The sequence below is a fragment of the Balaenoptera physalus genome (assembly GCF_965194825.1).
Source record: "Balaenoptera physalus genome assembly, chromosome: 21".
NCBI lineage: Eukaryota > Metazoa > Chordata > Mammalia > Artiodactyla > Balaenopteridae > Balaenoptera > Balaenoptera physalus.
Window position 1 is genome coordinate 27,048,977 of NC_138902.1, and position 25,721 is coordinate 27,074,697.

A 25,721-nucleotide genomic window follows, 5' to 3' on the forward strand; every position below is an offset into this window, starting at 1 on the left:
TAATTTGCCTTCTTCTGTGTCTATATAAAAATATATGTCAAAAATTATTTAGAACTCTCAGCTGAATGAAACTGAAAAATGGTGAATATTTATCATGAAAAAAACTAGATGACTGATATTCATTAACATATTTTTTCTGTTGTGTTTCTAGTGTATCACAACTTACAGATATGAATGATCAAGAGGAGTTATTACTAGAACAGTTTCTGACTTTGCCTCAACTAAAACAAATTATTACTGACAAGGATGACTTAATGAAAAGTATTGAGGAGCTAGCAAGTATGTCTTTCCTTACTTATTAAATTTCCTAAGAAAAATGTGATCTTTACCTAGCAATAAACTAGAAATTTATCTTACAGGAAAAAATCTCCTTTTGGAGCCCAGCTTGGAAGCCAAAAGGCAAACTGTTTTAGATAAGGTGAGTTAGTTATCATTTTGAAATCCATACAATTTTAAAATAGAATTAAATAGCATTTTAATTTTCTCTTTTAGTATGAATTACTTACACAAATGAAATCAACTTTTGAAAAGAAGATGCAAAGGCAGCATGAACTTAGCGAGGTAAGATTGTTTAGCTCTTTTCTTTTACCATAAGAATTTTTAATCTTAATGTGCATGTGCCACATTCTTAAATTCATTATTACTAGAAAGCATTTATTAGGTATCTGAGTTTATCTTATCTGTTTATAAGTCATGATAAACAGCTCTAAGTTATGCAGATGAACAGCTGTCAGTTATAAGCCATTGTAAATCATTTGTGCTCATGCAAGAGCATTTGGTTCCAAAATAGAAAAATATAAAATGCCCCATAAAGAACTCTTCTGGGAGAGTTATTATAAAGGCAGTTTAACTGTTCTAATAAAAGCTACCAACAAAAATTTTAATTTTAGACTACTTGTAAGCCTATATACAAGTATCTCAAATGAAAAGTTAGCAAATTGAAAAATATAATATATAAAAAGTATAAAGTATAATTCACCACAAATAATAGATTTTATGCTAGAAATATGTGAAAATCAAAAACTTTATAAAATTCAACCCATGTTCCTGAAAAAACAAATCTTTAAAAATAAAAAGGGCAAAAATCATTTAAAAAATTAAAATAAATGAAAGAGAAGAGGATATAATCTTTATATCTCATGTCAATAACCCAATCATAATATTCTGTTTCCTTTAAAATCAGGAATTCTAGAAGGTAAAGCCAATTTAGTAAAACATAAAGTAGAAATAAGACAACAGCAAAAAAAATGATGGTAAAGGTGAATATAAATTTATAATAGATTTCAGATGATCATTCTTTAGAATAAAATAATAGTAGCTGACATTGTACAATTGTTGTATCTTTTGCATTGCACTAAGCTATTTACATATATTGCCCATTATTCCACCCAAAACTCTATGAGGTAGATGTTGTTACCGTTTTTCCATTTTGCAGATGAGGAAACTGAGGCACATGGATATTAAATAACATCCCTGAGGTTATGTAGATAGAAAGTGTCAGAGTCAGGAGTCACATGTAAGCAGTCCTCTCTCATTCTTAACTGGAAAATCTGACAGAGTCAACTAAAATACCTTTAGATGCTTATTAAAGCTTAGTAGATGCTGAAGAAGCTTTTCACAATAATCAGCATCATTCCTTAGACAAACTCTTAGTAAACTAAGATAAAATTAATTCCTTAATTTAATAAGGAAACCAACAGCAAACATCACACCTAATGACTCAACATTTCCAGGATCCCTTTAATGTTAGGAATGAGACAGTGATGCCCCAGTATCACCGCTATTTAACATTGCTTGGGAGGTTCTGGCCACTGTAAGAAGACAAGAAAAGGAAAAGAGGTATAATGTAGAAGAAAAGATGAAACGGTTGTTAACCAAAACCAAACAAGTAAAAATCCTAGCAAATTGAGAAGGTTTTCCTCTAGATATCTAGCAACTACCAGTGCAAAATGAAGTAGAAGAAAAAAACTCATTTACAATATAAACAAAACTGTAAAAAATTTAGAACTGAACCCAATGAAGTAAGTTAGGAAACTTTACTGAATGACACAAAAGAAGACTTGAAGAAATAGAGTAACAGAATATTCATGGACTGAAAGATACAGTATTATAAAGATTTCATTCTTCCCAAAATAACTTAAAAATCTTCTATACTTCCAATCAAAATCCCAAGAGTATTTTTTTTTTAATTTAAACAGATTTATTCTAAAGTTCTTCTGAAAAACTAAACAGGTTAAAGTAGTCAAGAAGAGCTTGAGCAAAAAGAAACCCTTTCCCAGTATCAAAATACACTATAAAAGCTCTTTATTTAAAACAGTAGAGTAGCCTTGTAGGAAGCGAAAAATAGTTCTATGGAACAGATTCTGCAGTTCAGAAACAGACATATATATGAGTAATTGGTTAGAAAAAAATGAGAATTTAATAAAGGCAGTCCATTTAGAAAAAAGTTAGATCCCTATATCATAGCATACACAGAAAGATACTCTAGATAGAGTAAGTATTTAGGTGGAAACCATAAAATTATGAGAGACAACTATCTGCTAGAGTTTTTTTTTTTAGGATTATGATGGGAAAATCCTTTCTAAGCATTATGACAGTAGGCAGAAGCATAAAATAAAAAACTGACGATTTAAGCTATATATAAATTTAAACTTTGTATACATTGAAGATCATAAAATCAAAAGTGAAGTAAAGGGGACAAATATTTGTAGCAGATATAACAAATATTAATGCCAATGGTCCATAAAGAAACCTTACATACAGGCAAAGGGAAGAACAGGAAACTCACAAAAGGAGAAATATGAAGGTCCAATAAACATTCTGATATAGCAATTATTCTGACTTCTTGAAATGTTTAAAAAAATCCTTGATTCCTAGGATTGTCTCTATAGATGTGCTCACTCAGAACCTCTGAAGATGATGACTCTTCTATACTCTAAAGTATGGAAACCACTTCACTAGACTGTTGGTGCCATTAGTGCAGGAACCTGTCCTGTTTTTTTCCCCCTGTATACCCAATACATTGGTCCAGTGCTTGGCACATGGTAGGTACTCAATAAATATTTAATGAGTAAGTAAATGGAAACATTTGAAAAGATGCTCAACCTTACACTAATAAGCAAAATTACATTATCTGTGTGAGCGAGACTTGTAAAGATAGATAACCAGTGTAGGTAAAGGTGATTAAAAATGGTGTATTTCTATATATCCCTGTATGTGATATATCACAATGAGATACCATCTCACACCCACTAGGATGACTATTAATAAAAACAGGTTTAGTTCCGACATTTAGATCTTTGATCCATTTTGAGTTAAATTTTGTGTATGAGGTAAGGTAAGGGTGCAACTTAATTCTGAACGTGGATATCCAGTTTTCCTAGCAATAGTTATCCAAGACTGTCCTTTCCTGATTGAAGGGTCTCGGCACACTTTTGAAAATATTTGGCCATATGTATGAGTGTTTGTTATTTCATTGATCTATATGTCTCTTCTGATTGCCAGTACCATACTGTTTTGATTACTGTAGCTTTATAGTAAGTTTTGAAATCAGGAAGTATGAATCCTCCAACTTTGTTCTTCTTTTTCAAGATCGTTTTGACTATTTGGGGGTCTCTTGAGATTCTCTATGAATTTTAGGGTGGATTTTTCTATTTCTGCAAAAAATGCTGTTGACATTTTGATAGGGATTACATAGACTCTGGAGATCACTTTGGGTAGTATTGTCTTAACAGTATTAAGTTTTCTGATCCATGAACACAGGGTGTCTTTCTACTTATTTATGTCTTCTTTAATTTCTTTCAGCAGTGTTTTGTAGCTTTCAGTGTACAAGTCCTTCACCTCTTTGGTTAAATTTAATTCCATCACCTTTTCCATATTCTGTTCATTAGAAGCAAGTCACTAGGTCCAGACCATACTCAAGGGGAGGGGATTATACAAGTGCAGGAATACCAGGAGAGGAGGATCATTGGGGATCATCTTAGAGGGTGCCTACCACAATGATCTGATTCCTAAATTCCCAAGAGAGGACAGTGATCTGCCCAGTTTCTCTCACTTAATAGTTTGCAGGCAATGGATTCGTTTCTATTGTGTTAGGTAGCCATCTCATATCCAAAAGGTGAGGACTTAGATGGGACCACATTTCCTCAAAAAGAGGCTATGTAAGGCACATAATGAATTGCTTCTCCCTACCTCTACCTCTACTCCATTTTCCTTCCCTCTAAGGAGTTTTTCTGAGCATTAGAAACTAATATACTTGATTTCCTTTTTCAGAGCTGTAGTGCGAGTGCCCTACAGGCGAGATTGAAAGTAGCTGCACATGAAGCTGAGGAAGACTCTGATAATATTGCAGAAGATTTCTTGGAGGGAAAAACTGATATAGATGATTTTCTCAGTAGCTTCATGGAAAAGAGAACAGTATGTAATACTCTTCAGTTGAGGACAAGTGACAGCATAATATCAAATAACTTATGTATATTCATGAGTAAAAAAAACCTTAGCACATTACTGAGCTGGAGTTTGAGTGCCGTGAGAGGAAACTGAAGAGCCTCTATTGAGAACGATAGCAACATCCTGCTATCACTTTAAACCTGCTTGTTGTGAGTACACAAGCAGGTAAATCACATAATGGTTCTGTTTCAGAAATGATAGTATCTGTATCGTTCTGTAGTAAAGCTAGTAAATTAGCTTAAGTCTAGTCTTAATACTTGTAATATACTCCTGAATAACCTGTTTCACAAGTTGTTTAAAAAGAGAATAACCGGGGCTTCCCTGGGGGCGCAGTGGTTGAGAATCTGCCTGCCAGTGCAGGGGACGTGGGTTCGAGCCCTGGTCTGGGAAGATCCCACATGCCATGGAGCAATTCGGCCCGTGAGCCACAACTACTGAGCCTGCGCGTCTGGAGCCTGTGCTCAGCAATGAGAGGCCGCGATAGTGAGAGGCCCGCGCACCGCGATGAAGAGTGGCCCCCGCTTGCCACACTAGAGAAAGCCCTCGCACAGAAACGAAGACCCAACACAGCCATACATACATACATACATAAAAAGAATGTAAGCAGGCAAGAATAGCATTAAAAAAATAAAAAATAAAAAAAGAGAATAACCTATATAGTGTGTTTGTTTGTTTGGCTGTGCCGCACGGCTTGCAGGATCTTAGTTCACTGACCAGGGTTTGAACCCAGGCCACCACTGTGAAAGTGCCGAGTCCTAACAACTGCACCACCAGGGAATTCCCTATACAGATTTTTAAAATTTTTTTATTTTTAATATTACTGAGAACATTCTGGGGATAATTTCTGTTCTAGTATTTCCATTATATTTAAAGAAAAAATTTTTAAGTCTGCTTAGCAGTATCTTGTCCTTTGATAGAGTCCTAAATATTTACCTAATTTCTCTGAAACATCACAGTTTAAAAATAACCTTTTGTTAATAAACGTTATGAAACAGATGTGCCATATATAATATGAACTGTTAAGGAAAGTGTGGCAGATTTTATTATCCCCGTTTTCCATGAGAAAATTTGAAGTACAGGGACATTAATGACTATGGTTATAGCATTAGTGAAGCATCGATTTTGGGTCCATTTTTCTTCGGTAGTATATAACTGTATCTTGAAGTTTTTTTTGTTATTGTTTTATTTATTTTTAGCTGCGTTGGGTCTTCGTTGCTGTGCAGAGGCTTTCTCTAGTTGTGGCGAGCGGGGCTACTCTTTGTTGTGGAGCACAGGCTCTAGGCACGCAGGCTTCAGTAGTTGTGGGTCACGGGCTCTAGAGCGCAGGCTCAGTAGTTGTGGTTCACGGGCTTAGTTGCTTGGCGGCACATGGGATCTTCCTGGACCAGGGCTCAAGCCCGTGTCCCCTGCATTGGGAGGCGGATTCTTAACCACTGTGCCACCAGGGAAGCCCTGAAGTTTTTATTTGTTAAGCTTCCTGGGTAACAACAGTAGGATTTATTTTCATATTTTTAAAACACAGATATTTGAAATTATATAATCAGAGAACTGGTATAAAGGATCAGAGTGTGTTTTACATTCTGGAAGTTTAGAAAGATTATCTTCCAAACAAAATTAAAATTTTTTTCTTTTTGATTCTTAAATTCTGCTCTACCTTAGACATCCACAATTTAAATAATGTCAACAACTTAAAAGATTCTTACTTAGAATTCTGTCAAATTTAGCTAGTAGCAGGAAGATTATTGGAGAAGTGACTGGTATTTTAAATAATTTGTCTTCTAGATTTGCCACTGTAGAAGAGCCAAGGAAGAGAAACTTCAACAAGTGATAGCAATGCACAGCCAATTTCATGCTCCACTATAGGTAAATTGTATTCTAGAAGGTTTGAGTCTTAAGGCTATTGCATGGCTATTTTTAATGAAGTGTTCTTACCAGTGTTTGTTCAGCCAGCTTTAAGCATAATACTGTCGTTATAGCTATTGTGCTATATAACATGTAGAATACTTTATATTAAGCATAATGTTTTATACCTAAGCATATAACCAGTAGAAATTGTTTGCATATTTTCTCAGTATGATATTGGCTTAAATGAATTTTTTTTCAGTATTTGATAGCTACTTATATAGAGTTTAAGCTGTAATTAGTTCCTTTCTCTCAGCTGGTGTGGGGAGTATACCATATTACTTAGTTGATACATTTCTCAGTAGTCTCTTTTGTCATTTCTTCCTTTAAAATGAATTTCCGCTCTCTCTCTTTTCCATCTCACATCAGGATTATTCCAGTAACTTTATGACCAGTCCTCTGACTTGAGGGTTTCTCCTTCCTGCTCAGCACTGATAGAATGATCTTCCTAAAATACCACTCTGTGATAACATTTCTCTGCTCCAGGACCTGCAATGAACCCCTAGGGATGAGAAATGCCAAATTTCTCTCTCTGGTTTTAAGCCTTCTGTAATCTGGCTTCTATTTTAGATCATCCATTTTAATTTTCCATTTTCCCCTTATGTTCTCTCATGTCAGGTTCTTTTTTCTACCACCGTGTCTTTGTTCATTCTCTCACCTGATCTCAGGACACTCTTCTGTTTTCCTCTCCACCTATCTTGTTTTAGGAATGATCTGGTGGCAAAGACTAGCTCCCACCTCAACAACTTTAAAAGCTCCTGTTACTGGATAACGCAGGGAAACAGAGCCAAAATGCAGAAGAGTACACCTTAGTCACCTGGGAGTGACAACACGACACGCGGCCATCAGTAACCAAAGCCGCTCCTCCTTCTCAGACCCTTCCCAAGGCCGCTTGTTTCTCATTTCTGCCTCTCGCTCCCATGTGCTTTCTCGCTGGCTCCTCAGAGAGCTTTCTTTGCTGCACCTCACGTCATTCAACCAGTGCCACCCACAGGCCTGATCATATCCTGACAGTCCAAACAGCCAGTGGAGACTGACAAGGGTCTCACCACCAATTCAGGGAAGGAGACTGGCCCGGCATAGACAGTGTCCATCCTGACCTCAGCAGTTTGACCTAGAGATTGGTGTCATGTGTTCATCTGCCCGCTCTGCTGGGCTAAAGGAGTAGACTTTGAGAAGGGAGCATGGGAGGTTCCCTTAAACGGGATCAGGCGACAGGGAGGGAAGTGACAGGCATTTCTCAACCCCCGTTCAACCTCATCTGCCCCTTTTCTCAATCTAGTTGTCCTTAACATCAGTAGCAACATTGAATTGTTTTATTTTACAAATCAGGCTGTTAATCCCTGAGGGTAAGGGTTGATTTTTAATATCAAGTTTGCATTTCTCAAGGTTGAGAAGTAAGTGGGCACTGAGTAATCGCTTATTGACCTGAGCATGCTAGCATCCTTTCCCTACCTCTTCTCCCTCACAGTCAGATTATCTTCTTACAGGTAAATCTTAGTTTATCATCTTAAATTAAATCTTAGGTTTTGATTTTCTTTTCTTTTCAGATTTTCCTGAAAACATGAACTGCCAAGAGAGGAATGGGACACAAAACTAAGCACATTTATATTTATGATTTGCAAATTGGCATTTCATTACAGTGGCTGAATTCATAGATACACTATATAGATTGTATACAGAACTGAGACTGATTTTGTACAGATTAGAATGATTGCTATGATCTTTGCTTTGAGAAATTTTTCTGCACTATTTGCACTAAAAATGTTTATTTGTTGTTGATAAATCCTATCATATTTAAGTTCCACTGCTGTTCCTCTCTTACTATTGATTAAATACCTATGCATGTAATTTTAGCTAGCTTCAATATTTTATAAAATTACTTCATTTAAATTTGTAATTTTACTTTGAAACTGCCTCATTGCTTTATCAAGAATGGTTTCAATTTTTTCCTCTCAACCTTTTTTGAAAAATTACCATTTCAACTGTAGAAAAACTGTTATTCTTCCTGTTTCTTTCTGTATGATAAAACTTTCAAAAATAATTTGTTTTTAAATATTCACAGTGTCAGGAAACACCAAACCTGCCAATGTGCTATCTCAAGGAAGTAACTTTTAATTCATACAATAAATCAAAAGAGTAAACCAGCGGTTTTTACCTATTGTTGTTTTATTTTTAAAATTAAAGTTGCACTTAAGAGGCAATACAGGTAAATAAATATTTTACCTAATAGAAAAAACTGCGTTTCATTTAAACTAGTCCAACATAAACTTTAATACTAACTTTTTTTTTTTTTTTTAGCCACACTGCACGGCTTGCAGGATCTTAGTTTCCCAATCAGGGATTGAACCCGCATCCTCAGCAGTGAAAGCGCGGAGTCCTAACCACTGGACCACCAGGGGATTGCCTCATGCTAACTTTGTAAATATAAGTATATGCTGGGTTTGTGGTTAGATAAGGATATGCTCTCTAAGTTCCTCATACTGAAGTTTAAAACAATATTTTTGTTAATAAATAGTAAATTTAAATACAAAAAAGTCAGTGAATTTTTCTGACCTTTACTGTGTTAGCTTTTCATAACAAAAGCTTTAATAATAAATAAAATTAATATTAATTTTTAGGCAGTCTAGTTTTTAATTAATTTAATTGGATTTTTGCTTTAACTTGTACTGTGTTAAACAGTTTGCTTTTATACTACATTACAGAATAAATATATTTTATGGGTAGCTGTGAAAGCTAATTAAGTAGAAAATCTTGAACTAGATATCTGAGGCTTGGTAAAGTAGTATCCAAATCATAAAACAACCTAATGACAATTTTTATTTAAACTTCATCACAGTATGATTGCCATTCCAAACACCAGCATACAGTACCGTTTTTTTCTTTTCTTTTTTCTTCTTTCTATACACGTTTTTAGCAATAGAACTTTAGGAAAAACAAAATTATTTTCTTAGACTTGAATAATACTTAATACTTAGTCTATGTGTGTGGAAGGGCAGGTATTCACACGGACTATAAAGATATAATTTGGGTAAAGAAATTAACTTTTTTTAATCACCTGTCTTCCTGGTACTGTGCTAAGGGCATGCCATTTAATCTTCAAAATGACCAGACGAGGAAGGTATTATTATTCCGGATGTGTAGATGAGATAACTGAGGTAAGTGTCTCAAATTTGTGGCAGAGTCTTCTGGGTATTCAGGAACCTTTCCTTACTGTAGTGGTCACAGAAGCTTCAGCTTTCCCAGCAGTCACCACAATGGAGGACACGGTAGTCCCAATCTTCTGCAAACAATCAGGAAGCTTTCTGAGAAACCAGGCAGAGCCCAGAACAAGAGGCCAGCAGACCACAGCCATTAATTCATTCGATCTACTAATTTTATTAAGCCCCTACTAAGAATGAGGCACTGTGGAAATACTATACAATGATGACTCAGACATGGTCTAGGTGTTTAGGTACTTATCCCCCTTTTCCTCCACTGGAAAAAAAAAAAAGTCATTTTCTTATATACTAGATCTCTTCTACATAATCACATAAGTAATTCATCTCAATGTTTTTTATTCTTTAAACTTGAACTATCCCAGTTTCATTCTGTACCAGTTAACATACCTTGGTTTCTCCTTTTAAAATTAATTTTTTAGATAACCTCCTTACAACCCAGTCATTAATAAGAGGAGTCTGATCATCATTACGTACATTTAACCGACAAATCAGTTCAGATAATAGGTCATATAAGTCATCCAGGATGGACAATAGTCTGCATTTGAATATGTATGAATTTTGGTTCTGTTACTACAATAAAAATTTTAGTGACTTTTCTATAATTTTATGGCTATATTATTTTCTTCTTAAAATTGGCTACATTGGAGAAACAGTGCCAGAGGAAGAAAAAAAAGCCTGACAAAGCAGAGATTCTGATTTTACTTTAACACATAATAGAAAACTAGATGGAAGTCACAATAGTAGAGAAAAGCTTAGGAGTTATTAGATTATTCAGAGTAGGGGTTTGTCATGGGTAGAAATTTAAAGGCTAACATCTCAAAAATAGAAGAAAGTTTTCTAAATAAATGTGATACATGCTAAACATAATGTTTCAAAGTTGGAAGATTTTCTAGGAATAATTCTAGACTAGGAAATTTATATTGAAATAGAGATTGACAGGTAAGTGATCATAATTCATATGTGCTTAAATTGAAGGACAGCTCAGATTCATTTTTAGGGAAAGAAAGTAAACATGTACTCTTAAAGAATAAAAACCTATGCCAGGGTTTCCCTTCTCTTCACCTTCCTTTATTCTAAAAAAGGTCCTTTGTTGATTGCTGAGTCATAATCAAAATGCTTACCTACTTCATATTATTAAATTTTCCAGAAAATCACTTGAGCTCTAAATATTACTAGTTGGGAAGTAATCTGTCTTGAGTCAGTTTTACATTGGTTTAAACCAACTGCTCTAAATAAAACTTCCTTGATTGATGTTTGATTTAAAATGAGAATGTACTGTTAGAGATTTTAGCCTTGTTGGATTGGCCATGCTCTTTTAAGGCTCTGTCCAGCACAATAAAGTTTTAATAAGCAATAAAGGTAACCTTTTTTTAATAAATTTCAGTGTTAGGTTAACTTATAAGTAGACTAAATGAATATATGCTTAAATTATGTTTTGTAAAATATTTGGTGTGGGGCTGAAAAAAAGTTTTGTGTCTGATGTGGAAGACATCACATTAAAGAACTAAATTTTAAAATATCAAAGATTTATAGTATTTGCTTTTCAAAATAAATGCATAGTTCTGTTTGGTATAGTTACTGTGTCATTTTTTAAAAATTTGTTATTTATTTTTGTAGATGTATACTGCCAAATGGAAGAAATTAAAGTCTCATCCTCAACATGAGGCAAAGAAGTTTCTAAGAGTTGATAATCAACTACAAGAGTGGGATGAAGTGAGTTATGTTATAAAAATGCAAAAGCCATTACAACTTATCCTAAGTATCATTAACAAGGTATTCCCTGCTACAGAAAGTTTGTACCTTTTGACCACCTTTCTCCAATTCCCCAACCCCACCTCCACCTCAGGTTAACCACAAATCTGATCTCTTTTTCTCTAACTTTGGTTTGTTCATTTGTTTGTTTTAGATTACACATATAAGTGAAATCATACAGTATTTGTTTTTCTCTGACTTACATCACTTAGCATAATGCCCTCAAGGTCCATTCATATTGTCACAAAAGGCAGAATTTCCTCATTTTTTATGTCTGAATACTATTCCATGGTGTGTGTGCTTCTTTATTCATTCATCTGCTGGTGGACAGTTAGGTTGTTTCCATGTCTTGGCTATTTTAAATAATGCTGCTATGAACATGAAGGGGTACCGATTACCTTTTCGAATTAGTGTTTTCATTTCCTTTGTATTCCCACAAGTAGAATTTCTGGATCATATGGTAGTTTTATTTTTAATTTTTTGAGGGTCCTCCATACTGTTTTCCATAGTAGCTGTACCAGTTTATGATCCCATTAACAGTACACAAGAGTTCTCTTAAATTCACATTATCACCAGCATTTCGTATTGCTTGTCTTTTTGATGTTGGCCATCCTACCATATGTGAGGTGATACCTCATTATGGTTTGGTTTTGGTTTGCATTTCCCTAATGACCAGTGATGCTGGGCATCTTTCCATATACCGGTTGACCCTTTTATATATCTTCTTTGAGAAAAATGTCTACTCAAGTCTTTTACCCATTTTTTAATTGGAATGTTTTTTCGTTTTTCTTTTTGCTGTAGAATTGTATGAGTTCTTTATATAGTTTGAATATTAACCGTTTGTCAGATATATGGTTTGCAAATATGTTTTTCCATTCCATAGGTTGTCTTTTCACTTTGTCAATTGTTCTTTGGCTGTGCAGAAGCTTTTTAGTGTGATGTAGTTCTACTTACTTATTTTTTATTTTGTTGCTTGTGCTTTAGATGTCATATCCAAAAATCACTGCCAGGACACATGCCAGTGAGCCTTTTTTCTGTTTTCTTCTAGGAGTTTCATGGTTTCAGGTTGTACATTTAAGTCTTAATCATTTTGAGTTCATTTTGGGGAGTGGTATAAGACAGTGGTCGTTTTCATTCTTTTACATATGACTATCCAATTTTTGCAGCACCATTTATGGAAGAGACCATCTTTTCTCCACTGAGTATTCTTGGTTCCCTTGTCACATATTAGTTGACCATATATGCTTGGGTTCATTTCTGGGCTCATAATTGTGTTCCACTGATCTATTTGTTTTTATACCAGTACCATACTGTTTTGATTACTATAGCTTTATAGGATAGCTTGAAATCGGGACGTGTGATGCCTCCCGCTTTGTTCTCCTTTCTCAGTATTGCTTTGGTTATTCCGTGTCTTTTGTGGTTCCATATAAATTTTAGGATTGTTTTTACTACTTTAAAAAATGCCACTTGGAATCTTGATGGGAATTGCACTGAATATATAAATGGCTTTTGGTAGTATGATCATTTTAACAATATTCTTCCAATCCAAGAACACAGGATGTCTTTCCATTTATTTATGTCCTCTTCAATTTCTTTCATCAGTGTCTTGCAGTTTTCAGAGTAGAGATGTTTCACCTCCTTGGTTAGGTTTATTCCTACGTATTTTATTGTTTTGGATGCTGTTGTAAATGGGATCATTTTATTTCTTTTTTAGATAATTTCATTGTTAGTTTATAGAAATGCCATTGGCTTTTTATGTTACTTTTGTATCCTACAACTTTACTGAATTTGTTGATTAGATCTAACAGATTTTTTTCGTGGAGTCTTTAGAATTTTCTATGTATAAAAACATGTCATCTACATATAGAGACAGTTTTACTTCATCCTTTCCCATTCTGATACCTTTTGTTTCTTTTCCTTCTACTTTGGTCTACTTTGTGGTCTTTGTTGAGTAGAAGTGGTCAGAGTGGGCACCCTTATCTTGTTCCTGATCTTAGTGGAAAAGCTTTCAGCCTTTCAACAGTCAGTATGATATTAGCTGTGGGCTTATCCCTTTTGGCCTTTATTATGTTGAAGTACATCCCTTGTATACCTAATTTGTTGAGAGTTTTTATCATGAATGAATATTGAACTTTGTCAAATGCTTTTTCTGCATCTAATCAGATGATGTTTTTTTCCTTCATTTGATTAATATGATTTATCACATTGATTTGTGTATGTTGAACTATCCTTGCATGCCAGGTATAAATCCCAGTTGATCATGGTGAATGATCCTTTTAATGTGCTGCTGATTTCAGTTTGCTAGTACTTTATTGCAAATTTTTACATCTCTATTCATCAGGGATATTGGTCTGTAGTTTCCTTTCTTGGTAATGTTCTTTTGCAGCTTTGCTATCAGGGTGATGCTGGCCTCATAAAATGAGTTTTGGGAGTGTTCCCTCCTCTTCTATTTTTTGGGAAAGACTGGCATTAATTTTTCCTAAGATGTTTTGTGAAATTCACCAGTTGAAGCCCTCTGGTCCTGGGCTTTTCCTCCGTGAGAGATTTTTGATTACTAATTCGATCTCTTTACTAGTAATTGGTCTATTCAGACTTTCTATTTTGTCCTCATTCACTCTTGATAGTATGTTTCTAAGAATTTTGCATTTCTTCTAGGGTTTCCAGTTTGTTGGCATATAGTTTTTCATAGTAGCCTCTTACAATTCTTTATTTCAGTGCTATCAGTTGTAATGTCTCCTTTTTCATTTACAATTTTGTTGATTTGGGTCCTTTCTTTTTTCCTTGGTTTACCTTTTAAAAGAACCAACTCTTAGTTTGGTTAATCTTTTCTGTTGTTTTCCTGTTCTCTATTTCATTTATTTCTGCTCTAATCTTTGCTATTTCCTTCTGCTAACTTTAGGCTCAGCTCTTCTTTTTCTAGTTCCCTAAGGCGTAGAGTTAGGATGTTTATATGGGATCTTTCTTGCTTCTTAATGTAGACATTTATTGCTGTGAACTTCCCTCTTAGAATTGCTTTTGATGCATCCCATAAGTTTTGTTGTGTTTCCATTTTCGTTTGTCTCAAGATACTCTTTATATCCCCTTTAATTTCTTCTTTGATCTATTGGTTGTTCAGGAGAGTTTTAATTCCATATGTTTGTGACTTTTCCAGTTTTCCTCTTGTTATTGATTTCTAGTTTCATACCATTGTGGTCAGAGAAGATACGTGGTATGACTTCAGTTTTCTTGAATTTACTGGCTTGTTCTGTGGCCTAACATATGGTGTATCCTAGAAAATGTTCATGTGCACTTGAGAAGAATGTATATTCTGCTGTTGATGAACAGAATGTTCTGTATATGTCTGTTGTTAGTACATTTGGTATATAGTGTAGTTCAAATTTGCTGTTTCCTTATTGATTCTCTTCCTGGACGATCTATCCATTGTCTAGAGTGGGGTGTTAAAGTCCCCAACTATTATTTTATTGCTTTTATTTCTCCTTTTAGCTCTGCTAGTTTTTGCTTTATGTACTTAGGTGGTCTATTTTTGGGCAAGGCATCTGTTTGAGCACTGAGGGGGAGGGGAGGGGAGGGTCATTGGCTGAGATAGCTGGGTAGGACTACTGGCTTGGTTCCCCACCCACCCAAGTGAGGCTGTAAGATGGGCTTCATGGTTGCCTGGATTCTGTGATGTTACTAGACAGTTGAGACTGGATACTATACTCAGCATTAGGTGGGGCTTTGAAATTAGCTTCCCTGCCCTGGTGGTGCAGCAGGATGGGACACAAGGCCTGCACAGCTCATTGTTTGGGGACCTGAATCAGGCAGGGGTGTGCACTGAAGGTGCAGGCCACCAGTCTTGCTCTGCAGACAGGGCAAGTCACAGGCTGTGCTCTCTGTTCAACTGCCACTGTAAACAGGGCTGTTGGATAGGTTATGCACTTTCCCGTGTGTTCTGGTAAAGCTCCCTGGTCAGGCGGGCTGATGTGTGTTTTCAGCAATAAGTGAGGCTACAGATGAGTTTCCCTGCTCAGGCACCGTGGGAGAAGCTGCTCGAAGGTCACTAACGCTGTTTGTTCGTGGTCTCAAGTCAACCTGTGCCCCAGGTTCCCTGGCCAAACAGGGCCACTGGCTTTGCTCTCAGGGCAGTCAGCTCTGCCCACCCACTTCTCAGCTCAAGCGCTGCTGGGGTACGCAGCTTCCAGGTGTTCTCGCCACCCCTCCCTATCAGGTGGGGCTGGGGCCACGCTCTGCAGTGGGTGGGGCTCTCTGTCTCCTGCCTGGGGAGGACTGAGAAGGCCCATTCAGGCAGCTCCCAAATCTTCCTGAACAGGCTTTCTGGTCAGTAGGGGCCGGGAGCCACAGTCTGCGGCAGTGGCGCCGTGGCTCAGCTCTTCTTCTGCCTGGGCGTGGGCAGACTGGACTCCAGGGCCAGCAGCACGTCCCCTCGGGAGCCCGAGCTAGGCAAACCTGCGCCCTGTTGCATTCTCTGGTCAGACTGCACCACTGACCAACCGGACCCTGTCGATGAACGGGCTGCTGGCTGAGACAGCTTTGTGGGCTCTGCAGGCAGAACGTCGATCAAACAATACTAACCAGTCACACGGTTCCTAAGGTAACAAATGACTGACAGAACTTCACGTGGTAAACGGACATGAAAACCAAATTCTCTAGTTCTTACGTGCCATCTTCTCTCATTGAAATGGTACCCTGTGACTTTATACAGTCATACTTCAGGGATCAGGCTGGTGGTTGACCCACGCTGTCCTGGTGATGTAGTCTCTGGAGTAGTAATCAAAGGTTGTTATTCAAAAAGTTAATATGATCCAAATTCATATTTAAGAACCAGAGAGTAAATGTTTCTACTTTATTAGGTGGTACACTGGTGTTAGAGAAGAGTGTGTTGTAAGTCTTAGCGTTTTTTAAATAAGGAGCAATATGAAATTCCAGGAAAAGGCAACGCAGTTATTATAACGATTTAAAATATATTACCTAAGGAAAAGTTAAAGTGAATAAACCTGAAAGATAAGCTTAAGCACAGTTACAAAGCTCATCAGTTACAGAAATATGTCTATTAAACATAATGTGTTCCATTATTAGAAATACTGATAACAGAGTCAGGAAGGAAGGTAACATAAAATATTTTAGGAAACAAAATATGCATCTGGAAGTGAAATAAGGGGGAAGACTGAAGTGATCAGTGTGAAGGAAAGAGGGCGGGGCACTTTCTGACCAGCTGCAGGCTATCAAGGAAGATTTGAACTGATAACCTCAGGTGATGGTAGAGGTCACTGCTCTGTAGTGAATAAAACTTCTTCCACAGTCTAGAATGATTTTCAGAATAGGGAATCATTTTCCTTATACTTGTTTGATAAAAGACATGGCTACTTCCTGTTCTTCAACACCTGAAGGAACTACAAGCTGGGCTTTTTTCTTTTCACTGCTACATTTTATAATTCTCAAGGACCTGTATCATTTGCTGGGCTACTCTGTCTTTGAGATTGCACTGTTGCCTTATTTCTGGAGCGTGTCTGTGTGCGTCCTTTACTTGGGAGCCCCACGGGGGACCTTCAGGCTGTGAGAAACACGGCCTCGTCGGAATCGCGGTCCTTGCCACTGTCCTCACCCGGCACACACTCGCCCCCGCTGGGGGAGCGGCAGCTCAGATCTTCTACCCCGGACTCTTGATCACTGTTGGCTGACAGATCTGGGTCTGAGCTTTTCAAATTGTCCTGGGTTAGAATCAAAGCAGAATCTTCATCGCCCTGTGAAGGGCTCCTGGATGGAAATGATTTCATATTCCCGCTGTAATCCTGGGGAGTGTTGGCTGTGCTGTTGTCTGAGGTAGAAAACCCTGAGTGTTTGCTGGGTTCACTTTGCTTACTCTTCACTTGAGTGCGATTTAACTGGACTTTCTGAATTCTTTCCAGCCTCTAAAAAAGAAACAACAATTTCAGGGAACGATCATAAATCATGTATCTTTTTTGTATATGCATGCCTAAAAGGATTCGTTACCTTCCAGCTGGGTATAATGTTAAGAACATGGGATTTAGACGGACTTGGGTTGAAAACTAGACTTCATGACTTTGGACAGAATAATTAGATTCTGTGAGGCTTGCTTTCCTCATCTCTAATGTAAGGATGGCACTGCCTTAGCACAGGTTTTCTATAAAATGCAGAAAACGTAGCATGGGTAGAGTACCTGGCATCCTTCTTTCTGTACCTGTCTGGTTTTACATAATGATTTTCATCCTGTGAACTCAAAATACATTTTTTTTAAATTAGGAGTGAGGTGTTCATTATCTAATTTTTTAAATTAAGATATAAGTAGCTCACCCTCTTAAAGTGTACAATTCAGTGGTTTTTAGTATATTCACAAGGGTACACAACCATTCACTACCATCTAGTTCCCTAATATTTTCATCATCCCCGAAGCAAACCAAGGAAGTGAGCCAAGCCAGATGTCTGCAACGTATTACGTGCCTAGGTAAGTGCTCACCTGGTGGGGGCTGTGTTTCTTGTTACCCACCGGCTAAACATGTGAAATGGCTCTGTTGCTACATTTCACACAGCCCGAGTCATGAGAGGCTTTCGCAGAGCAGTGATCGTCACAAAATAAGGTTAACAAGAGCAAGTGTGTCTTACTTCTTCTAGGGCCTCGAGTTCTTCCTCCAGCTGCTGAGTTTCCTCCTTCACAGCCATAAGGTAATCTGTGACCGACTGTCGGGGCTGCAGCCCCTTTTCAAAGCGGTTATACATTCCACTCCAAAACCTAGAGAGGACAGCAGCACTTCGTGAAACACCAGGTCACAATCTGTACATCCACATCCTCAGGTCTTCTAAGGAATCTTTCAAACCACAGTCCCACCGTCCTGATAATAACCAAATGCAAAGCACAGGCTCAGAAAAGCCACTTACTTAAGGCGATAATTTCATGTTGATGTTTTCATTTTCTTGAATCAGTAGACTTCTTTTGGGGAGAATAAATTCATGAAGAGTCTACTTGTATAGATGGTACTGAATTAGTAGGCACATAACATATTTTTCTAAAATAGACTGAAGGTAGTACATGTTACCATTTTCTTTCTTTTTTCGGCTTAAGAAAATGGCTGTTAGTTTGGAAGTCAATTTGAAAAATGAGTGTTTCTATTAACATGCAGGATCTTTCAGCCACAAAGGGAGTCCTTTAAATTGGAGGGTTTTCGCTTGTTTTTATCACAACCACCAAAAATTTACATTTGCAATAAATCCTCCCTTTTTTATCCTACACAGTAAAGCATACTGGAATGCAAATGAGAATACAGGTGCACTTTGCTTTACTGTGCTTTGTGGAGATGGCGTTTTTTACAAATTGGAGGTTTGTGGCAACCTTGTGTCAAGCAAGTCTATCAGCACAATTTCTCTAACAGTATTTGCTCATTGTGTGTCTCTGTGTCACATCTGGGTAATTCTCAGAATATTTCAAGACTTTTCATTATTATTTTGTTTGCTATGGTGATCAGTGATCTTTGATGTTACTACTACTACTCACTGAAGGCTCAGATGATGGTTAGCATTTTTTAGCAATAAAGTGTTTTTAAGTTAAGGTATATAACATGGTTACATTGTTTTTTAGACGTAATGCTGTTGCACACTTAATAGACTACAGTACAGTGTAAACATAACTTTTATATGCACTGGGAAACTAAAAAATTGATGTGACTCGTTATTGCGATATTCACTCTCTCGCAGTGGTCGGAAACCAAAGCCACAGTATTTCTGAAGGTAAGCTGTGTCATGATCACAACCTAAACCTGTGATTCCACATTTAACTTCTAAGGTCCTCCCTCCCTCCCTTTTAAATAGACTGGAACTTACATTTTTAGGATATCATTGCTACAAAACATTGACTTCTAAAGAGAATTCCACATTTAGGGGGAAAAAGAGAGGGAGAGGAGACTGGCAAAAATGCCAGATGAGATATTTAAGCATCTTCCTTCAGTGTGTTTGCATTCAAAAAAGCTTTGAAGCTCATACACTTCAACTTCCAAATGGTAAACAGTGCCAGAATCTAAGTTCCTAACCATACTTGTTAAGATCCTAGAGGTTTACCTACTTGTACATGAAGTTGCATGGCGTCGTGGGGAGATGGAGGGTTCCCTGGGTCTGACTGGGATCATCTCTAAATAGAGGGTTCAGGTAGTCCCCCCGATTCTTCCACAGGTGAGCCCATAGAGAGTATGTTCTTTCTTGAATTCTGTTATAAAGAAAATAAGCCTGAATACAGCTTATCTTCATTCTTACAAACAGCAGGCATGTAATAGTAAAGCTGGAAAGGGATCAAAAACTGTTATCTGAACATCAGGTGTCCCTGTTCCCTAGCAGGGACATTTGCAATCTGTGTCTTCATGGTACAGCAGGAGAGCTCTGTAACAGTCTCGATTCCGCTGCTCTCCGTACTGGCCTCAGCAAGATGCTTAATCCCTCTGAGTGTAAAATAAAACCACAAGAATCTTTTTGGAATTTTTCCCCAAATAGTCATTGGATTTTTATTATTTGCCAGGTACTATTTAAATGCTTCACACATTTTCTCTCATATAATCCTCACTGAATTCCTATGACATTTGTCCCTTTTGCTAATCTAGTCCAACAAATCACAAAACTATCTAGGAAAACAGGTGAGCTCCAAGGATGTACTCTGCTACTTTTAAATCATTATGATTTATTGGAATTAAAGTTCCTTGGAGAAAACATAAACTAGTACCTACTGGAAAAAGTCATTTTCTTTCCATTCAGGCACTATAAAACTAGTAAGAGTCTATTTTATTTGAACTGATCATTTCCAAAATTAAATCCGATACTATATATACCACACTTAAAATCATTTTATAAAAATTTCAAAAATGTTCTTTCATTTGCAGTTCTTAAGTCACTTTGTGTTAAGTTTTTGACTTTATAAGAAGTCCACATTTCATCTACTTTTTCCCTCTCAATAAAAGCAATCCAGTTTTAATCTGAATATAAGAGAATGACCTGAGTTTCTAATTTACTTTCCCAGTTATACAGTAGTCCACCTTTATCCATGGGATATATGTTCCAAGACCCCCAGTGGATGCCTGAAACTGTGGACAGTACTGAACCCTGTGTATTCCTATACGTACATACCTATGATAAAGTTTCATTTATAAATTAGGCATAATAAGAATATCCAAAATGCCAGCATCACTACTCTTGAACTTTGGGGCCATTATTAAGTAAAATAGGGGTTACTTGAACACAAGCATTGTGTTAACCTCGACAGTCAATCAGATAACCGAGACAGCTACGAAGTAAGTAACAGGCGGTCCCGGGCAGGATGGAGAGGGGCGGCACAAGATTTCATGTGCTACTCAGAATGGCCCACAATTTAAAACTTATGAATCGTTTTTTTTCTGGAATTTTCCATTTAATATTTTCGGACCACAGTTGACCTTGGATAACTGAAATTATGGAAATCGAAACCATGGATAAGGGGGGCTACTGTACTTGCAATTCTTATTACAGTATATCCGCCAAAGATGTCTAACTCTTTCCTTTTAAATGCAAAAATCGCTTTCTCTGACTCCAAGAAGCTTCCTTTCCATTATCAGTACGTGAAGTCTACCTACCTGTCTGTGGACGTTAGGCAGGAACTGGGCAAAATGGACTTGTACCTATCTTTGTCAGCTGATGGTATTAAACTGTTAAAGTGATGTCAGGAAAAAGAAAATAACTTTACCCTGTCAGTATAGATGTGTGGCTAAAACAGTCTTCAGAACTGTGAAAGGCCATCTGAAATTCTCAGTCACAAACTCTTTCGATAAAAATTAAACAGTGACACACTTACTTGAGTTCTTGTCTCTCCTTCTGGCTGTTACATAGGAAGTTTCCAAACTGGCAGGAATAGATGTGGTGTTGAATATGAATCAAAAACCTCTCATTAAACTCAAAGGCACAGGGGAATTGTTCCATTAACTGCCAGACGCACTCAATGAACTGGTCAATAACTGGAGAGATTTCTCTGGGATCACCATCTAGGTTGCCATATCTGTAAAACAAAGTGTGAGAGACATTACGGCAAGGTTTTTGGGGGTTTCATTTTTTGTTTGTTTTTTTAACTCGAAAGCTATAAATGCAAAAACAATCATAGAAGCAACCCTAGTTCCTAAACAGATCTTACCTTATACACCTGGAATGCAGAAGAAGTGGAAAAACATAACTTTTAAAATTCTAATGTCAAGAGAAACTTTGTAGTGAAGGTCTGGGCAGAGAAGGGACATGTTGACATTATAATTACAAAAGAAAAGTGTTAGTGCTAGAGATAGAATTCAAGGAGTCTTTCCATGGAGAGAGCAACCTTTCATTCAAACGTGCTAAGTACATCAGAACTTCTGAAATAAATCTTCCACTTTAATCTCTCATATCATTGTTCTCAAGAGTACATCAGGAATCTCCTCCCTCATGTTTGTATTGATTTTTAAACGAAGACTGCCTCGTCCTTTACACTATTATGTGAATTTTAGAAAGAATCCAAAAGGGTGATTTGGGTGCCATCAAATACAGAATAACAATATAGAACCTCACCTTCTCAGACACGGATAATCAACTTGAGGAATAGGAATGAGCAAGGATCGGTTTAGTAGTTTTTTCCAGAGTGGAAACATTAGAAACTGCCTGGAAACCTCTCAAAAGGTTTAGTCCCACTCACCTTTGGTCACTTTAAAAAAGGGTTGCCCAATATGTTCTTTCCTCACAGGACACATGTTTATCAGCCATTTCTATATTCTTTCTGCCACAGATCCTCTACCTCAGAGATCCTAAGTGCCTAGCAGACAGTCGGTGGAACCCCCAAAACTGAAAATAACAATTGATCTTAAGGTTACTTAATTGTTTGGGGGCTTTAATTTTCTCATTTGTAAAATCGAATCACTGTGCTTTCCAGGAAAGATAATTAATTATAAAAACAGAATTCCAGAAAACCACATAATAAATGCTCAACTAATGCTAAATGCAAAAACTTAACAAAAATAAATATGGGCAGCTCCATAAATTCAGAATTTAATTTAGGAAAACATTCAATCAAAAATGTATATCAAAATCTCTAAATTATTATCAGCATGCTGCCTAAATTTAAATTTTACCTCTAAAAGACGAGACCATACCAGCTACAACACGTAACATTCAGGGATTAGAGACACCAGAACACCAGTCAGACGTTACCATCCACACTAATCAAATGAGGCCAGTAGCTTCTGTTTATTGAAAGCCCAGTAGATGGGCCAGTAGGCAAGGAGCTGGGCTATTCACATATACGGTTTTAAACGCCTTGCTATAACCCCGTGGATTAGGGAGGGTCTCCCCTTTAAACAGATGGGCGGCGAACGCTCAGAGAGGACAGATGCCCAAGTCCACATAGTAAATGCCACAGCCTGGATTTGAGGCTGGATCTGTTGGGCTCAAAGCCTGGGCCGCTGTCCTACATTAGCTCTCCAGAGACGCTTGGGACACAAATGCTGCAGGATAAGCCCAATTTAACTCCCCTTGTGGAAGATCAAAGAGAAACTGTTCCACAGGCATTTCACAACGTGCAGCTTAAAATGAATGTCTGCACTTCAATAATGGAATAATTTAGTAAATCAAATGTGTGTGGAAGGAAGGGAGAGTCCATCCTTTCTAGGTCGATTAATGAACAAGCTTCTGTCTCTTCTGGAAGAACTTAACATTAGTTAGTTCTGCTCAGTAAATACCAACTGTTCTCGAGTTAGAACTTCTTTATCTGTGATACAACATATTCAACAGAATTTTAACTTCCTGAGACGATACGCAAGGAAACTCTGAAAACAAGGCTATTTTCCCCCACTCCATTGAGAACTTCAGAAACATTATTTTTTTTATCCTAAACATTCACTACAACAGATTTTAAAATATTTCTTACCTGTGATTAAACTTATGACCAAAGGAAATCCAGTCCTTTTCAATTAATACCTACACAAGATAGAATATGAATATCATGGAGAGAAGCAAATGAAGGAAAATAAGAGACCAGCACCAATAATTCTGAAGGATTCTGAATTCAAAGGTTCTTGGAGCAGAAGTCACTCTCCTCCGTAACCTGCAAATGAACGAGCACTCACTATCCACCGCTATAGAGATGCATGTCAGAAGGCAAAGTTGAAAGCCTTCCACAGGAAAAATAAGAGTGGACACATGAAAATGTAATGCCACCACCCACAGAGTGCTTTCAATGTGCACTGTTCATACTGCTTCATGTATGATCTCATTTCATTGTGGGGTAGGTATTATCACTCTCATTTTAGAGAGGGGGAAACTGAAGGAGAGGTTAAATACTCACCGAAGATCACGCTACTGGGAAGTAGTTGATGCCACCTTGTAACCGAGTTCCAGAAGCCACCACAGCCCATCTAGCCCAGCTCTCAACCGACAGGCAATGCTGCTTGTCAATATAATAGCAAATACTAACCGTTTTACAAGAAACAATTAGGGATGCTTTCCAGTGATCTTTAGTGTACTTTAGAAGAATTCTAGAATGATGAGGGTCTGGAACATATGAGAAGTTTCAGCCCTGCTTTGGAGTTAGGGGTAACATGAGTTTTTATACTCTCAAATTGTCTGGATTTAAAAAAAAAAAAAACTTTTTAATCAAATACTATAGGATAGTACCATCAATATCACCAATGCTCTAAAACAGCCAGAGCTTTTCCCTTAAAAAAAGTAAGGGCTGGTTGAAGTTTGGCCTTGACAACTCCTAAGTTTAATGGGCAGGAATCAAAAAGAGCCCATGGTGGTGAAGGAGAGAGGCTCCCGCTGGTGTGCAACTCAGCCTCCCCACTCTCCAGACATAAATGAAGGACTCCAGCCCCTAACCTCAGTCCAGGGGAGGGGTCTGAAGCAGGAATGTCACTCTGAAGTCTCAGCGCTGTCACAGGTGATAGGAAGTCCTCTGACACATTCAACACAAAAGGAAAGAAAAAGCCCAAGAGTGGACACCTGCCACTTCTCTCTTGTCCCCAGAGTGTCAGCTGATAATACTCGATAAAGGAGACCTAGCAGTAGAGCTACCCCATCTGGCTTCCGGGCTCAGCATCTACCCCAAGCATGGATTCAGGATCCTCTGAAGCACTTTCTACCAAATCATGGTTCAAGAGGCAGGAACCAGGTAATCTCCCAGCCGCTAGAAAGTCCCTGCGGTCATTTTAAGATTTTGGTTCTGGCTTAGCCAAAGCTTCACCCTTCCAGGCAACTAACACAAATATTCTGCAGTTGGAAGCAACATGTCAAGTTTTGATGCACATCTGAGAGGTGCAAAATCTAGGAGAGGATGTACCCATAATTTCAAAGAATGCAGAAACATTGTAAAGTTTTCAATATTCTCATCCAGAGTTGTGAAGGACAATTTAAAATATAAAAGCAGTACGTGAAAACACTTTTTCCTATAGAAAGTTTTTTCTCCAAATACTTTTTCTGGAGAGTGTTTTCTGTTTTATAGTCATGTTACCTCAAACTTGAAAATATATATCAAACTTGAAATATATTAATACAAATGATGTATAAAACTATTTTACAAACTGCTAAATAGATATTTTATATTTGCCCCCAAATTCACCTTTAATAGCATTGATTTGAATTGGTTCCAAAATCCCAGAAATTCACCTTCTTATTCCAAGCCTATTTCACCTTTTCCCCTTTAATTAATCATGCTGATCTACCAAGAGAAAAATAATGTTGATGAGGAGGGGAAAAAGTTGCCAACAGTTGTGAGAAGAGAGGTCCACTCTGTCCAGGAGCTGTGTGCGTGGGACAGTGGCCAAGCGGCCACACTCACCATGAAGCCCTTCAGAGTCCGGTAGTGAGGGTCCAGCAGGAGGCTGGCCACCGAGCACACCTGAGCAGTCCTGTCCCAGCCATCGGAACAATGAACAAGCACACTTGCCCCTTCCTCTGAAACTGCCTGAAAAACAGGATGGGCAAAGGATGGCTATCAACAGGAAAAATCATCAGAATTAGCTTTGGTTTTGTACTCACAGAAAGAATCAAAAAAAGATTTACAGGCAGAAAATCAATACCAAAACCTGTTCCTTCATTTATTGAGTGTTCACGCCCCCGTGTAGTTAGGGCGGAGCCAAGGAGAGGTTTGGTGCCGGTAACTGAAGCGTCACTTCCCTTCCCTTATATCCAGAAGCCACGAGCCCAGCTTCTGTACCACATACAAGCAGGCTTCCTGTGTGAACGTCTCCTAGCCCACCTTCAACCCTCTCTTCCTCCCCGCCGGGTTTCCACCTTAAGCCTTTCCAAATGAAATTCTGGAGCTGCTGCTGGCTGCAATCATTTTCAAAAAGGAAAAGACAAAAATTATAAATTGTAAAACTATGAAATTAGAGATTAAAGGATAAGAGCCAAGTAAAA

At 37.6% G+C, this 25,721-nt stretch overlaps 2 protein-coding genes across 2 annotated transcripts in view; one reads left to right on the forward strand and one right to left on the reverse strand.

Annotated features, from left to right (window-relative positions):
* The window catches only part of VPS37A (VPS37A subunit of ESCRT-I), a 38,143-nt gene extending 29,645 nt beyond the window's left edge, over positions 1–8,498 (forward strand). Inside the window, exons 7-12 of the mRNA XM_082444525.1 lie at positions 152–279; positions 360–418; positions 493–561; positions 4,273–4,416; positions 6,232–6,312; positions 7,902–8,498. Of these exons, the coding sequence (XP_082300651.1) occupies positions 152–279; positions 360–418; positions 493–561; positions 4,273–4,416; positions 6,232–6,312 (481 nt within the window). The 3' untranslated portion in view covers positions 7,902–8,498. The remainder of the gene's footprint in view (positions 1–151; positions 280–359; positions 419–492; positions 562–4,272; positions 4,417–6,231; positions 6,313–7,901) is intronic.
* Positions 8,499–16,275: 7,777 nt separating this feature from the next.
* Positions 16,276–25,721, reverse strand: part of MTMR7 (myotubularin related protein 7) — a 94,775-nt gene continuing 85,329 nt past the window's right edge. Inside the window, 6 exon segments of the mRNA XM_082444502.1 lie at positions 16,276–17,233; positions 17,946–18,072; positions 19,396–19,536; positions 21,145–21,345; positions 23,233–23,282; positions 25,141–25,266. Of these exon segments, the coding sequence (XP_082300628.1) occupies positions 16,871–17,233; positions 17,946–18,072; positions 19,396–19,536; positions 21,145–21,345; positions 23,233–23,282; positions 25,141–25,266 (1,008 nt within the window). The 3' untranslated portion in view covers positions 16,276–16,870.